General features: G+C 39.9%; 1 protein-coding gene across 1 annotated transcript in view; it reads right to left on the minus strand.

Annotated features, from left to right (window-relative positions):
• Window positions 1–13920, minus strand: part of LOC109967647 (cadherin-12-like) — a 125524-nt gene that overhangs the window by 29311 nt on the left and 82293 nt on the right. Inside the window, 1 exon segment of the mRNA XM_020613381.1 lies at window positions 3048–3301. Coding sequence (XP_020469037.1) covers window positions 3048–3301 — 254 coding nt within the window.

Genomic DNA, 13920 nt, shown 5'->3' on the forward strand with positions numbered 1-13920 from the left:
ATTGACAGGCGGATTGGTGCAGCTTCTGCAGTAATGTGGTCAATGTACCGGTCCGTCATGGTGAAGAAGGAGCTGAGCTGTAAGGCGAAGCTCTCGATTTACTGGTTGATCTACATTCCGACTCTCACCTATGGTCATGAGCTTTGGGTCATGACCGAAAGGGCAAGATCGCGGATACAGGCGGCCAAAATGAGCTTCCTCCACACACTTAGAGATAGGGTGAGAAGCTCGGTTACCTGGGAGGAGCTCAGAGCAGAACTGCTGCTTCTCCACATCGAGAGGGGCCAGCTGGGGTGGCTCGGGCATCTGTTTCGGATGCCTCCTCGGTGCCTTCCTAGGGAGGTGTTCCGGGCATGTCCCACCGGGAGAAGGCCCCAGGGAAGACCCAGGACATGCTGGAGGGACTATGTCTCTTGGCTGGCCTGGGAACGCCTCGGAATTCCCCTGGAGGAGTTGGAGGAAGTGTCTGGAGAGGGAAGTCTAGGCATCTTTGCTTAGACTGCTGCCCGCGCGACCCGGTTCTGGATAAGCGGAGGAAAATGGATGGATGGATGGAAAATATAGCTGTGTATTGTCCACATATCAGTAGTAAAGGTTGCATTTTCTAAAAACCAGGCTGCAATGGCATCATATAGAATGAAATGAGTAAAGGGCCTTAAGATGGTACACACAAGAAACAGTAGCAGAGCTCAGAGAAACCATCTATTTTAAGTATGTTGAAAATATGACAAACCAGTCAAGTGCCTTGAATGCCTACAACATTTTTGAGATGTTCCAAGAGTGTGTGCCTGTCAACAGTGTCAAATCCTGCAGAGAGGTCCAACAAAATTCAAATGGCATGGTTTCCAGAGTTTAATTACAGTAGTAAGGTATTTGTTTTGTCAGCAAAGCTGTAAAAACGAGTCCTGGGGAGAGCCTGGAAGAAGTCAAAGAAGGTGGTGATGAAGGATCAGAGGTCACTGAGTCAGCACTGGCCTTCAAAGACCCGGTGGCTGAATTAGCCCTACAGGAAGAGTTGCAGGAAGCCATAAGACAGATTATTTCTTTGCAAATAGAAGTCCCAAAGAAACAATAAGAGTACCTTTAGGAGATATTGGAATGGCCATTATTCAAGAAAGCAGAGCCTGAGGAAACAATAAAAAGTTGGGAAAGAGATGGAAGTGTGACTTGATCTAAAAGAAAATGTACCTATGACAGAAAGTATAATGGTGCAGAAACAAGACGTGGAAGAGTTGATGGTAAATTTGTATTTGCCCTGTCATGCCCAAACCAATGGCAGAGGGATTAGCAGACCTCTGGGAAGGAGAAAAGGAAGAAATGGAGGAGAATGAAGAACATGTGGTAGTGGATGAGTTGGTGGATGAGCCAGACCCCGAGGAGGAAGAGGAAAACAGCAAGAGGGAATGGAAAAGGGAGAAAAATGATTAAGATATAATAGCTCAGGGTATAAAGTAGGAAGTTGAAATAATCAGTGAGTAAGGATGATTATAGACAAGATGTGTGTAGTATGTTTTGTTTACTGAGTAGTAATGTTTGAGAATGAAGTTAAACATAAGAGTGATTTTATTGATAAAACAAATGTAAAAATGGTTTTGTATTTAAAATGAAATGTTTAAGTGAGCCGAGAAGTTGACAAAAGAGAGAAATGGGGAAAAATAACACTGAGTCATGGTAACAGTTGGTGGTTGTAGACACCACCTGGGTGTGGACCAAAAGTGACCCAAGAGATACAACTGTTCCAACTGACAGCTGTCCAAGGTAGTGACAAAAGGAGAAGTCTGACTGGAGATGAGAAGGAAGCTTAACTCACAGAAACCCTTTAAAACCCACAACAAAAAGAGGAACAAAGGACTTTTCAGCAGTTGCTGCAGGAGGCTCTGTCTGGATATTTTTCTGAGTTCCAGAAGACAGAACAAAGAAAGCATAGAGAATCAGGCTGAGAAGACACATTGGTATATTTGCCTGGTAACCAGTGAAGACACAGGGACTGAAGCCTCTCCCCTGCAGGCCAACCTAGTCTGCAGGGGAGAGGCAGAAAGAAAGGAAGAGAAGATATAGAGCCGTTACCAAGAGCAGGATGCAACAAGGATGCCTGAATTGTTCAGTAAAATTCCATACTTCAGCAAGAAGTGCATGAGTCCCTGCCTTGAGGGAACCGGTGTTGGAATTGTGAATTTCAACAAAACTCAACAACTACCAACTTGAACCAAAAAATGACTGATTCTTTGATTTTTATTCAGTAATGTGAGAGCTCAACTGTAATAATTGTAATTAGAGTAGTGAGCTTAAATTCATGATTAAAAATAGCTTTTGTTGATTTGTAGTGAATCAAACAATTTATTGTTGATGATGTTGATATTTTGCTTTATTGCTTGCTGCTTAATAAACTTTTAAACTCTATCTTTATTGAGTTGTCTTGTGTTAGACACTGTATTAGGGGACGTTTAAAAGTGCATATGATAGTTATTTCACAAAACAAAATACAATTAGTTTAAATGTGGACATAGTGATGACTAATTGTTAAAACCAAATTGTTGACAAAATTTAAAAAAAAGGATAAATTAGTCAATTATCTATTTATTCCAACTTATATATCATAAACTGGGTGTCCAATCCTAGAAAGTTAAATAATGTCAGCTAAAACTGTACCCCAAAATCATGCTCATACAGCTTTTATGGGTTATTTCAGACCAAACTTAACACTTCCTCAAAGAGCCACAGTATACTGGCTCCTAAAGTTTTCTTAGTAGAAGTAACATCTGAAGGTATAACTGCAGATTGTTATTCTTTTTGGGAGGATTTAGGGTCTGGTCCTGAATTAATAACATGAAAGAGAGAGGTCTGCAGGGAACTCTGTTCGCAGGTTCATGGTAGTCAATTACTGAGCCAGTATCTCCACCTGTGTTTGAAGCTTTAATAGGTTTCAAATATCCCACCTTAGTGTGAGAGGTTAAGCCTATGTTCCTATGTCCAGGGGTTAGCAAATTGTGGCCTTTTAACAGCACTGACTCAGTACTGGTCCCACAAACAAATGAAGGGCTTGTTACCTGACAGCGCTGCTGCTGGCATCCAGGTCATAAGCTGTCACTGAGCCGATGATGGTTCCCGGTGGAGTGTCCTCGTACACGTCCAGAGAGTAGGAGGGCTTGGTGAAGACAGGAGGCTCCTCCACATCCAGGATGTTCACCTTGACTGTTGCCAAGTCCTTGAAGGGCCCCAGGTGGAGGAAACGGGGATCCAGCTGAGCATTGGATGCCTCAACCTTGAAAGTGTATGACTTTTTGGTTTCATAGTCAAGAGTCTGCAAAAACAAGGGGGTGAAAGCAATGGAGACTTATGAAGAGATGGAAAAAGAACATAATCATAATGTTTCAAACTGGCATTTTAATATCTGTGAATGCTTGTAAAAAACCTTTACATTTTTTAATCTGATGCTACTATATTTTTCATTTTGTCATTTAAGTCATTTGCTTCATGAGTGTTATAATTAGTTTGTTATATCTGATTTCATTGCACTTTGTCGCATTTTTATTTTATTGATACACCAAGTTTTCCACCTCAGACAAGCCAAAAAATTTGTTTTGTAATATTTCAAGATTTTTTTTTTAATTTCCATCATTTCTAGTGAGGGCTGGTATGCACAAACTGTAAGTGCCTGTAAAACCTGGTGGATGAAAACCCACATATGGTTGTTGCATAGCAACTACTGTGTGACATATTAATTTCTTGAAGTAGAGACTTCAAAGACATTATATTGATGTATTATTGATACCCAATTGCTCTGAAGGAAAAACCAGTGACTGATTGCTTAGGACTCACAGGAGGGTAGATTTCCAATCTCTCTCACTCTTATCTGTTTGTTAATGCATGGGAGGAAGATACAGGAGACAGTTACTTTGATATGGAAATTTAGCCACAAAATTTATCAAGAGACATACATGAACATATCAAACATCATTTGTCTCATGATGCAGAAGCCAATTCACATTACTGAGCATGACTGGTGCTCTGTACTGTATATCAGAATAAAACCATGTGGATGTTTTGTCCCTACTGGAAGTCATCCCACTTCAAGTGGAAGAGCTGACTTGAAGACAAGTGTCTGGCCCCTGGATTGCAATGAATGCTGCCAAGGAGGCTTTTGAAAGCCATATAGAAAATCATCTTTACACACACAGACACACACAGGCCAAAACACATGCACGCATAATTTCCAGCCTACAGAAACACAAATATGGCTCTACCTTTCATTCACTCACTGGGAAAGAAACATATTGTCGTTTCCCATAAGGACCCCCTGTCATTTGATCTAATGACAGAACATTAAAAGCACTGGGCTGTCCTCATATGTACCTTATTCTTTTTCCCCATTTCCTTTACTGAGAATGTTCTCAAAACTAGGGTTAACATCATTTTGCCTTGTCAGAAATAGAGAGCACTAAAAGCATCCAAAGGACTAAAATTTGACACAGATGTGGCTTTCTTCCTGCTAGACACACAAGTACTGTAGCTGGCTAACATGTATATGTAGCATTATTAACAAGCTAACATTAGCATTTCAATTTTGTATTGATTATTGATTATTATTGGTTGTAATTTGCAGTCATTCTAACTGACTGCAACATTAGTGTTTTGTTGTGAAATTAATTGAAACCAGTGCATTATCCAGCATTAGCAATTGAAGTAATTTTGCCAATTTTTGCTTGGTTTTGGTTCAGTTTATGTCAGACATAACACTGCAGTCCATGCAGAATTTTTGTGAGAAGTTGTTAAAATTTAAACCATCAACACAACTAGAAAAGTCGCAAGTTTGTTCAACTACCAAAGTGCAACGTGAAATTTCTCGTTTCCCATACAACTCATGGTTATCTTATAACGTTATGTGTGTCAAGTATGTAACACTGAATGTGATGCGATAGTGGCCGAACATTTGTACTGTAACAATACTACTGGGGAAAAAACATTTCTCTGTATAATTTGCTTGTATTACTGCAAATACATCACTACAAGCAGTGTTAGACATACATACATATGCATATTGCTAAACTGCTAGAACCAGTTGTAGCCTGACTGCTACAACTGTCTCCAGCTGTCATGACCACATACGACTTTCACAGACAGGGCAGGAAGAGCAAAGAGGAACAGAGGGAGAAGAGGAGGGGATACTGCTAAAGTTTGTTTTGACTCTCACTTTGCCCTTAAAGGTCAAAAATTAATGGGAGATGTTAGTTAATGCAGCTTCATCAGTTCTGGACAGAAATGATTAAGCCTCTTGGATGAGAGGTGAAACGTCTTCGATCTAGAAATCTAAGTCCAGTTGATTTTTCTAAGGTTATTTCATTTTACTATGACCTGGATGACTGAGACAATATGCTAATAATTCGGCCACTTTAAATACCATAGACATGTTGACACTATGTACAGACAGTCAGGGTGTGTGCAGCCTTATACAGTATCTGTAAGTGCAAAATGCCATCATCCACAAAGCACATTTGATGCATTTGATGACCTGTTTGTCAGGCACCAAGTTAAAGGTGCTGCAAAATGACCACTGAGTAGTTGAAACCTACTTTATAGGAGATTGTTAGACAACAACAATAAAGTTAAATGTACTGTGGGAAGCTGTAGGATCTTTTTTTTGTTTTTTTTGTATTTATCCATGCTGTAAATGGTTACATAAATTGCTCTTTTCTTGTATTTTTGTCAGAGCAGCTGCTCAAGGCTGAGCTCAACCAGAGCTGAAACCTGAAGCATTATACAGTAACTTTAAAAGTTATGGTTAAAGGATAAAGGTGATGCTAATACTTTTGTACTGTTACGTTTGTACTTGGCTAACATTTTGAATGTAACAAAGTACTTTTACACTACTGTATAATTACTTTTATTTAAGCAAAGGATCTGAGTATTTTTCCCACCACTGCTCAATTCTCCATCAACTAGAACAAGGATCACGCACCAAGGAACAATCATATAAGAGACTTGGGATGTACCCCATGTTTACATGATATTACTCTTTTTCTTCTCTGACTTTTTGTGCATTGCTGCATTTATTTGTGGATTACTGCCTTCTGTTGTTCAGATCACTGTGAATATTGCAAAACCTTTGCTAAGAATGGCCCACATGCAAGTGTTTGTTGTGCACATGAACAAACAAAACAAGGACCTATACATAAACACCTTTCTCTATTGATCCACTAGTGATCACAAACTCTACAGGCCACATTTAAACTTCCAGTTGGAAAAAAGCATTAGCATGTGCTATAAGTAATGTACAGGACCTCTGAACATTTTCTGGATTGATTAACCACACTGTAAATGCATCATATTTCAACACATCAGTCTTTCCAGTGACTCATGGTTTCCCAACTTAAAGGTTGTGAGAGTGTGACAAAGGTAAATGATGAGGGTAAGAATGAGGTGAATATCCTTTAGTGAAGTCTGGAACTTGTTCATTAAGGTCATTTAAGTACACCATGTCAGTTGATTCATTGTGTGAAAGAGACAATACAAATGACAACACAAATTAACAGACAGAAAAGTCTCAGCATTATGCATTTTCGTATAGCTTCTGTTTTGCTTCTGGTGCTTCTGCCTGGGGCCAGACAATACAGCTATGTCATCATTGAACACTTTTACTGCATGAAGTTTTAGCTTTGTTGAAAACAAAATAAGAGTGTAGCCTCCCTGATGATAACCTCCAAAGTCAGAAGGTATAAAATCATGAATATTTCCCTAATGTCTGATCCCTTAAAAATGTGAAATTCCCAAGGGGTCCTGAAAATGTATACAGTATATCTCCTTTGTGGACTAAAATGAGCACTGCAATTTTCATTATACTTTATTTAATACAAGTCTTGTTAGAAACGCTCGACACATAGATGAGCGAGCGGAGAAAACAACAGACCCAGGCGGCTGGCTTCGGTCCAAGCAGTGGGATTTATTTACAGTGCCAACAGGGCGAAAATATTTACAAGAATTGTAGAGTGGAGAAAAGACCGGGTGTGGATCAGCGGTGGCAGGAGTAGCAGTCAATGGAGTGATGATGGGCCGGGCTGTATTGGAGTCACTCCTGGACTGGTCGGGTTGGAGATGAGGATGGCTGAGGAGGGAATATCAGAGAGACAGATTACTGGAGACTGTGCATCGACCAGTGAAGGCGGTGGCTGGTGGAGCTGAGGGTAACCAGGGTCCAGAGAAGAGGTCCGATGCGGAGGGAAACCAGATACGGTGGGGCACGACAGGAACTCGGGTAATTAAGCGCAGAAGAGAACAGAGAATAAAAAGCATACTAGGCACAAAGGCAAACAAAAACGGTAACATACATGGGGAGGCCTGAAGACAGCGAAAGAACTAGCAAGGGAGTGATCGGTGAGCAGCGTATAAATAAGGAGGGAGACTAACGAGGCGCAGCTGGTGAGAATCAGTGAATCGAGGCAGGTGTGTCTAATTGTGCAATCAGTGCAAGGGAGCTGGCTAGTGCGAGGAAAAGAAGTGAGGCAGGTGCCACCGGGCAAACCTGACAAGTCTGATTTATTACATTTTTGACACTGTTAAGTCAGCTAAGATCGGTACAGTGAGCGAATGCTTTAAACAGTGTTTGTAATTGTATAGTAATGATATTTTCCAACCTTTTCAAGTGACAAGTGTCCAACTGGTCATATGTCCCTCTGAAATGCGGCAGTGGCATAATGTTGCAGGAAATTTAAATATTTCAGCAGTTTAAATCCCAGACACGCCCAGACCGCAGCCATTCTGAGTTTGAATTCAGAAAGTAGAAAGTGTGAAAATGTTTCCATTGTCCCTTAATTTCATGAAATAGCCAGGTGAATGACCCACAGCTAAGAATGACATAGGGTATTCTGAATCCTATACTGTCTCTTTAAAAACTGAGACCTAAAATATAACTGGGCAGAAACTGTGCTTTTTAAAAATCTTGTACATTGTATTATTCCATGCTATATGTTTTGATTGTCCTTCATAGCTAACTGTGCTCTCTTTGTGCTGATTGACTGGCTACAAGGTGGAGCTCACACTGAATGTAAACCTGGACCATCTAGTGGGTTTTCTCCATAGATCATTCCAATAAAGAGAAAGCGCGTGGCAGCAGTGGTGCAATTCTACTATGAATGGAAAGTTATAAAGAGGAGATGTGGTCACAGTGCTTCTGCAGGCAAGATCGGGTTTATATCACGGCACAGTCTCAAGTCAAAACTTGGCTTTTAGCCACCGCATGCAAAATTTTATTACAGTAATTGTAAAACAAGCTCACTACAGTTTATAATCTTGTGACAGTAACAGTGTAGGAAATCAGACCATTAAACTCTTTAGACTTCTGACAGCCGACCAACCTTTCTGGCTTGCCAGACTGTTAGGGCAATGGCAACAAATCTAGCAGAAATTGACATATGATTCTAAAATTAACCAAGGGTGACCAGTTCAGAGTGAAACTGTACAGTCTCTGTACAAGGCTTAACATCATGTCTGCACAAAAGGCAAGTTGTGAGCAGCACATTCCTAACAGAGCAGCAGCAGCTCTGGTGCTCCATCTGTGTGTACAAAGGAGGTGTTCTGGCACAGCAGCAAGTTGTTACGTATGTAGGTTAGCAATGTTTTGGAATCACTCAGATCCCAATTCACAGTCATTGCGGTTACGCACATAAAATGTCAGGAAATGAACTGCAAAAATATGTTGCGGCCCAGATTTATAGGCATATAGAATCAGAATCAGAATCAGCTTTATTGGCCAGGTGTGACAGACACACGAGGATAGGCATATAGCACAAGTAAAACACAAGGCATTATGCTGCTGTGTAGATGACTAAGAAGCTAAGCTGTTTTCTATGAGCACCGTAAGTCCATAAATTTCTTACTGTTTTCTTTTTAGTTGTGTGAAGATGTGTACTGCCTACACTCAAGTAGTGTAGTCAGTACCTTGGAGTCTGAATCCAGCGAGCTTTGGAGATGCCTACAGTGTCAAATTTAACACCAATTCATAACCTTGGTAATGAAACTGCCTTTCACTCATAAGAACTTTTGGTCCCCTTGAAAAAAATAAGAAACAAAAGCACATACATTTACTTTTTGCCAATGCACAGCCGTGTGTAGGAGGTGGGGACAGGACAGCCTCAGGTTATTGTTATTTATTAAAATAATAGCTAAATTTACAAATGATTTTGTACACAGGCTTGGTATTTCTGAAATGTTTTTTTTTATCTCTGGTGTTTATCACTTTGAACCCATTACAGTAATCAAAGCCTTAGACTGGGAGACTGCCTGAGAAAAAGAAGAAGAGATGAGTGAGGAGGGCAAAATAAGACCTCACACCAGTCAAGTTTCAAATAGCCGAGCTACAGGGGAATTCGGTTCCTCCTCACTGTCCTGAATTTGTCTAGTGTAGTCCAGTGACACGAATAAAAAAGGGGAGCGTTAAAACATCTCCATAAATTTCACTCACAGTTGATTTATATGACACATAGTCTTGTAGGGCATGATCATTTCCACTCATCATAACTCCAAATAGTCTGTAATTATTTCTGAATGATAAAACCAGAGAGCCTCTTCCTGAATCATCATTTCATTGTTTTACATCATTACTGGCCCTGAAATGCAACTGACCCAACTTTGTTTGTTGAAGAATTGAAGTGAGTGTTTATTTTGAACCAAGAATAAAATTGATGAGGCATCACATCAAATGTGCTGTTGTGTTGTTTTCAATGTGATACAGGACACATGATTTACACATCACTATTTTCAGTTTTATTTTTGATTTTACATACCATTTGGGATTGTACATGGCTGTACTCACTCTATGTGGCTATAAAAATGTAGTAGGTATTTTCTAAGACTGCAGTTTATTGATTTTGATGCAGTTAAACCATTCACTGATATCTGATGCTGGACAGTTCAAGGCACAGTTTAGAAAGCAATGTCAGGAAAGAAATGTGGTGTTCTCTGCAGCTGAATAAAACTTATGGGCGTGCAATTGTGGCTTCTTCCGCCAACAGGAAGGCTGTGTTAGATAAACAGCCTCATGTTGGCATATCAACAAAATCAATGACTGAATTATAACTGCATCCCAGAGGTATCACAAATAAGTATAGAACTGGTTTACTGGTTCTCAAAATTCCATTAATCGTTCCACTGCTGGTGGGTAAGTGAACACGTACAGAATTGTCTGCTTCACTTTTATCAGTGACATCAGTGATATGACTGGATAAAGAAGCCTGTGTGGCCACATACTTTCATCAGTGTTTTCATCATGTAAAACATGTGGTACAGTATATCCTCCATATGCTGTGTTCCCAAACACTGTCATCCTGTCAGTCACATTTGGAAATGGAAAGGCATGTTTAAGAAATATAGGACTAAAGGCTTGAAAAATGATATCACCCTGCAGTCTGCCTGATCTGCTCTTTACATCCCTTAATGATTTAGATGTTAACATAAATGAGAATGGTTATTAAAAGTTCAAGAAGACTCACCCAGACATGTAAGACTCAAAAGACCAAGCTTTTATTTTATTTCAAAATCCAAAATTTAGCCTGCATGTCTCAACACTCTCTGAATCGCTTTCAACAGTGACAAACATTTTCCTTTGTAATGATGAATCAACTTCAAAATGACATGATCCTGAAGCTGAATGCACATGAAAATGCTTCATGTCCTCATTCTGTAACCCTGTCAGGCTGTTGTTTTCTTTTTCTATAAAGTGCGGGGGAAATGCATCACGTATTTCCTCTCTTCTCTACCTGCTTGTTTTCTGTGGCTCATTGTTTTATTATGTGACAGTATATTGTCCCAGGGCTCTGCTGAAAGACTGAAGCATCTGGCAATAAGAGAGATCAGACAATTACATTTGAAGGAGTTTGTGTTCCATCTGTTGCAAAAGCTGCATTACATACTGTAGCTACATTACGACATTACGATACACCTCAGTCATCGGAAGTCATGTAAGAGTGAGGTTTGATATACATAGATATATGCTAGCATTTTTCTTGCTCGTTGCCATTATTGGTATATTACCAGCACCAATAGCTGGTCCAATTAATAGCAGCAAACCACAGGAAGATATGAATCCAAGCCACTCTATATGCAAGTTCTCATTAACAATACAATGTAAAGGAGACCCGATCATAAAACATTGCTCCATAGTACTTGATTATAACTTTTAATTACAATTATTTTATAAAATTATTATGTAACTTAAGGTAGCACTAGCATGAAACTCCAACTCAACACACTCTGCTCCACTATGTGCTACTATGATCGCTATGCTCGGCCACGCTCTGCCCAGCTCTTCAGATATTTGTCATTATATAATTACAAGAAATGAGACGGCAACAAAACAGACTAATCAGGCAGAAATAATTGAACATCTGTGATTGGTTATAAAGGTCAATCCTGCTCCAAACCTTTAGAAGCTAATATCTCTGCACTGCTGCCAGTGCTGTTCACTGAGTCTGGGTCACACGAGGCTTCGACAGCACCTGTCCATATTAAGACAAGTTTTAGAACAGATTTCGAGAACAAAAATATTTGAAAAACTTTCATACTGTAGCTTTAAGTAAGATATCTGACTACTTCCAGCTTTAGTGGATGTGCCAAAACAAGGGCATTAGGTTATTTACTATTAATTTGATGAGTCCATAATATTGACACAGATAAAGTTTCAGTGTGGGTACTTTCACACTTTCCAGGTTGTCTATCCATACATACTGTTTACGTACATCCGGCCCTTTCTCATGAACATGTTATCTCAGGAACACCACGAGGGAATTTCTTCAAATTCGGCACAAACTTGGATTCAGTGATGAACTGATCTGATTTTGACAATCAAAAGGTTGCTGTTGCCTCATGTCTGTCACCTTCACATGAATTTGGCGGAGGAGATGCAGTAATTCTAGTAGTTTTTTTATAACTCCAATTTCTACAGAGTTCCTAAGCAATGTTTTGGATTAGGGCACAAAAATGTGTGGAGAAACAACTTGGTCAAATGATTCATATGTTGAGTTAACTTCATTTAATACTCAACAACTGTGCCATTGTTTTCAGTCAAGTAGGTGAAGCGGGAACAAAATGTCAGCCGCAAGAGCGGTGGGTTTATGGCTTATCTAATTTCTAAAAGAAGCAACATAACTGGCAAAATTTTGTTTTCAGAAAATACCTGTCATATTTGCTCTGATTTAGATGATGCCTGAAATATAAGCCCCCACATCCCTATGACTTTTAAACAGTTTGATGAGAAGTGATGTGTGTTCCACTGCACGTTTGTCTGCGGGTGTGTATGTGAGTGCACTATGAGACAGTCTCCCTCTAGATGAAGCATTTAACAGAGTTTACATTTTTCCGAACCCTTAGATGACTTCGTTGGAAATAGCTCTACTCTGAGATGTAACTTCCACTGCCTTTGTGAAGAGTTACACTCAGGCTGAGTAAGTTAAATCAGATGCTGTGGTCCATAAGGAGCAAGAGTCATATGTTCAAGTTTATGGCTGATGAAAAAGAAATGCAAGACTACAGATTTCCATTATGGCTACCTGGATATTGTACCATAAACTGGAACAATAAAACAAGTCCTCCTCCTTTTTAGATCACTGATATTTCAAAAGTGAAATGCTGTTTGCAAATTTTCCTTTGGTTTACTTTTGCATATCACGTGACAAGGCAACCAGAAACAGTATGTAATTTAGGGGGATTTATTCAGTTTGCTATTTCCCACTCAGAATTGGCCTTAAAGCTATGGAGCTGCAAGTATTTGGTGACATGCAGTATCTGTTGTCTATAACTGAACACTTGACTACAGTGTACAATGTATACATAAATATATGGTACCTTAGGGAGAGAGTGCCAGATCTTTATCATTTATTTTAGTTTGACATCAAAAGTCACATCATAATCACCATTCTGTCGTCTGATGAATAAAAAATACTATTCTTACTTTGTAATTCCAGTCAGTTCTACTTTGCCATTTTTGACTATTATAAAGCTACTGGTAATTAAACTCAACACTTTCTGATGTTTCACATTAAAAGCCTTTTAGTACTTCAAATTTGGGATCCTTAAGATTTTCATCAAATCAAACCTACCCTTTGATACGTTCTACAGGACAGTAGACACAGGTGTTGCCAAACCTATCATGGCTGAAATCTAAAGGATTATAACTTAAAAGAACACAATTTGTAATTTTGAAAAGATTTTAAATTTTGAAAAACTCAGGAACATAGTGGTGAGTGTAGCATGACTGTTGTTGTACTGATGGAATTAATCTTCTTCTTCTTTCAGCTGTTCCTGTTAGGGGTTGCCACAGTGAATCATCTGTTTCCACCTAACTCTACCCTCGGCATCCTCTACTCTCACCCCAATTAACTTAATGTCCTCTTTTAGCACATCCATAAATCTCCTCTTTGGCCTTCCTCTTGACCTCTTGCTTGGCAGCTCCATCTCCAACATCCTTCTACCAGTATAACCACTATCCTTCCTCTGCACATGTCCAAACCATCTCAGTCTGGCCTCTCTGACCTTGTCCCCAAAACAGCCGACCTGAGCTGTCCCTCTGATGTGCTCATTCCTAATCCTGTCCATCCTGGTCACTCCTAAAGAGAACCTCAACATCCTCATCTCTGCTACCTCCATCTCTGCCTCTTGTCTTTTCCTCACTGCTACAGTCTCTAACCCATACAGCATAGCTGGTCTCACTACTGTCTTGTACACCTTTCCTTGGATTCTTGCTGACACTCTTCTGTCACACAACACTCCTGACACCTTTCTCCACCCACTCCAACCCGCCTGCACTCGCCTCTTCCCCTCTTTCCTACACTCCCCATCACACTGGACTGTTGACCCCAAATACTTAAACTCCTGCACCTTCTTGACCTCAGCCCCCTGTAACCTCACTGTTCCACTTCCCTCCCTCTCGTTCAT

Source organism: Monopterus albus, unplaced genomic scaffold, assembly GCF_001952655.1.
Source record: "Monopterus albus unplaced genomic scaffold, M_albus_1.0 scaffold133.1, whole genome shotgun sequence".
NCBI classification, from domain to species: Eukaryota; Metazoa; Chordata; class Actinopteri; order Synbranchiformes; family Synbranchidae; genus Monopterus; species Monopterus albus.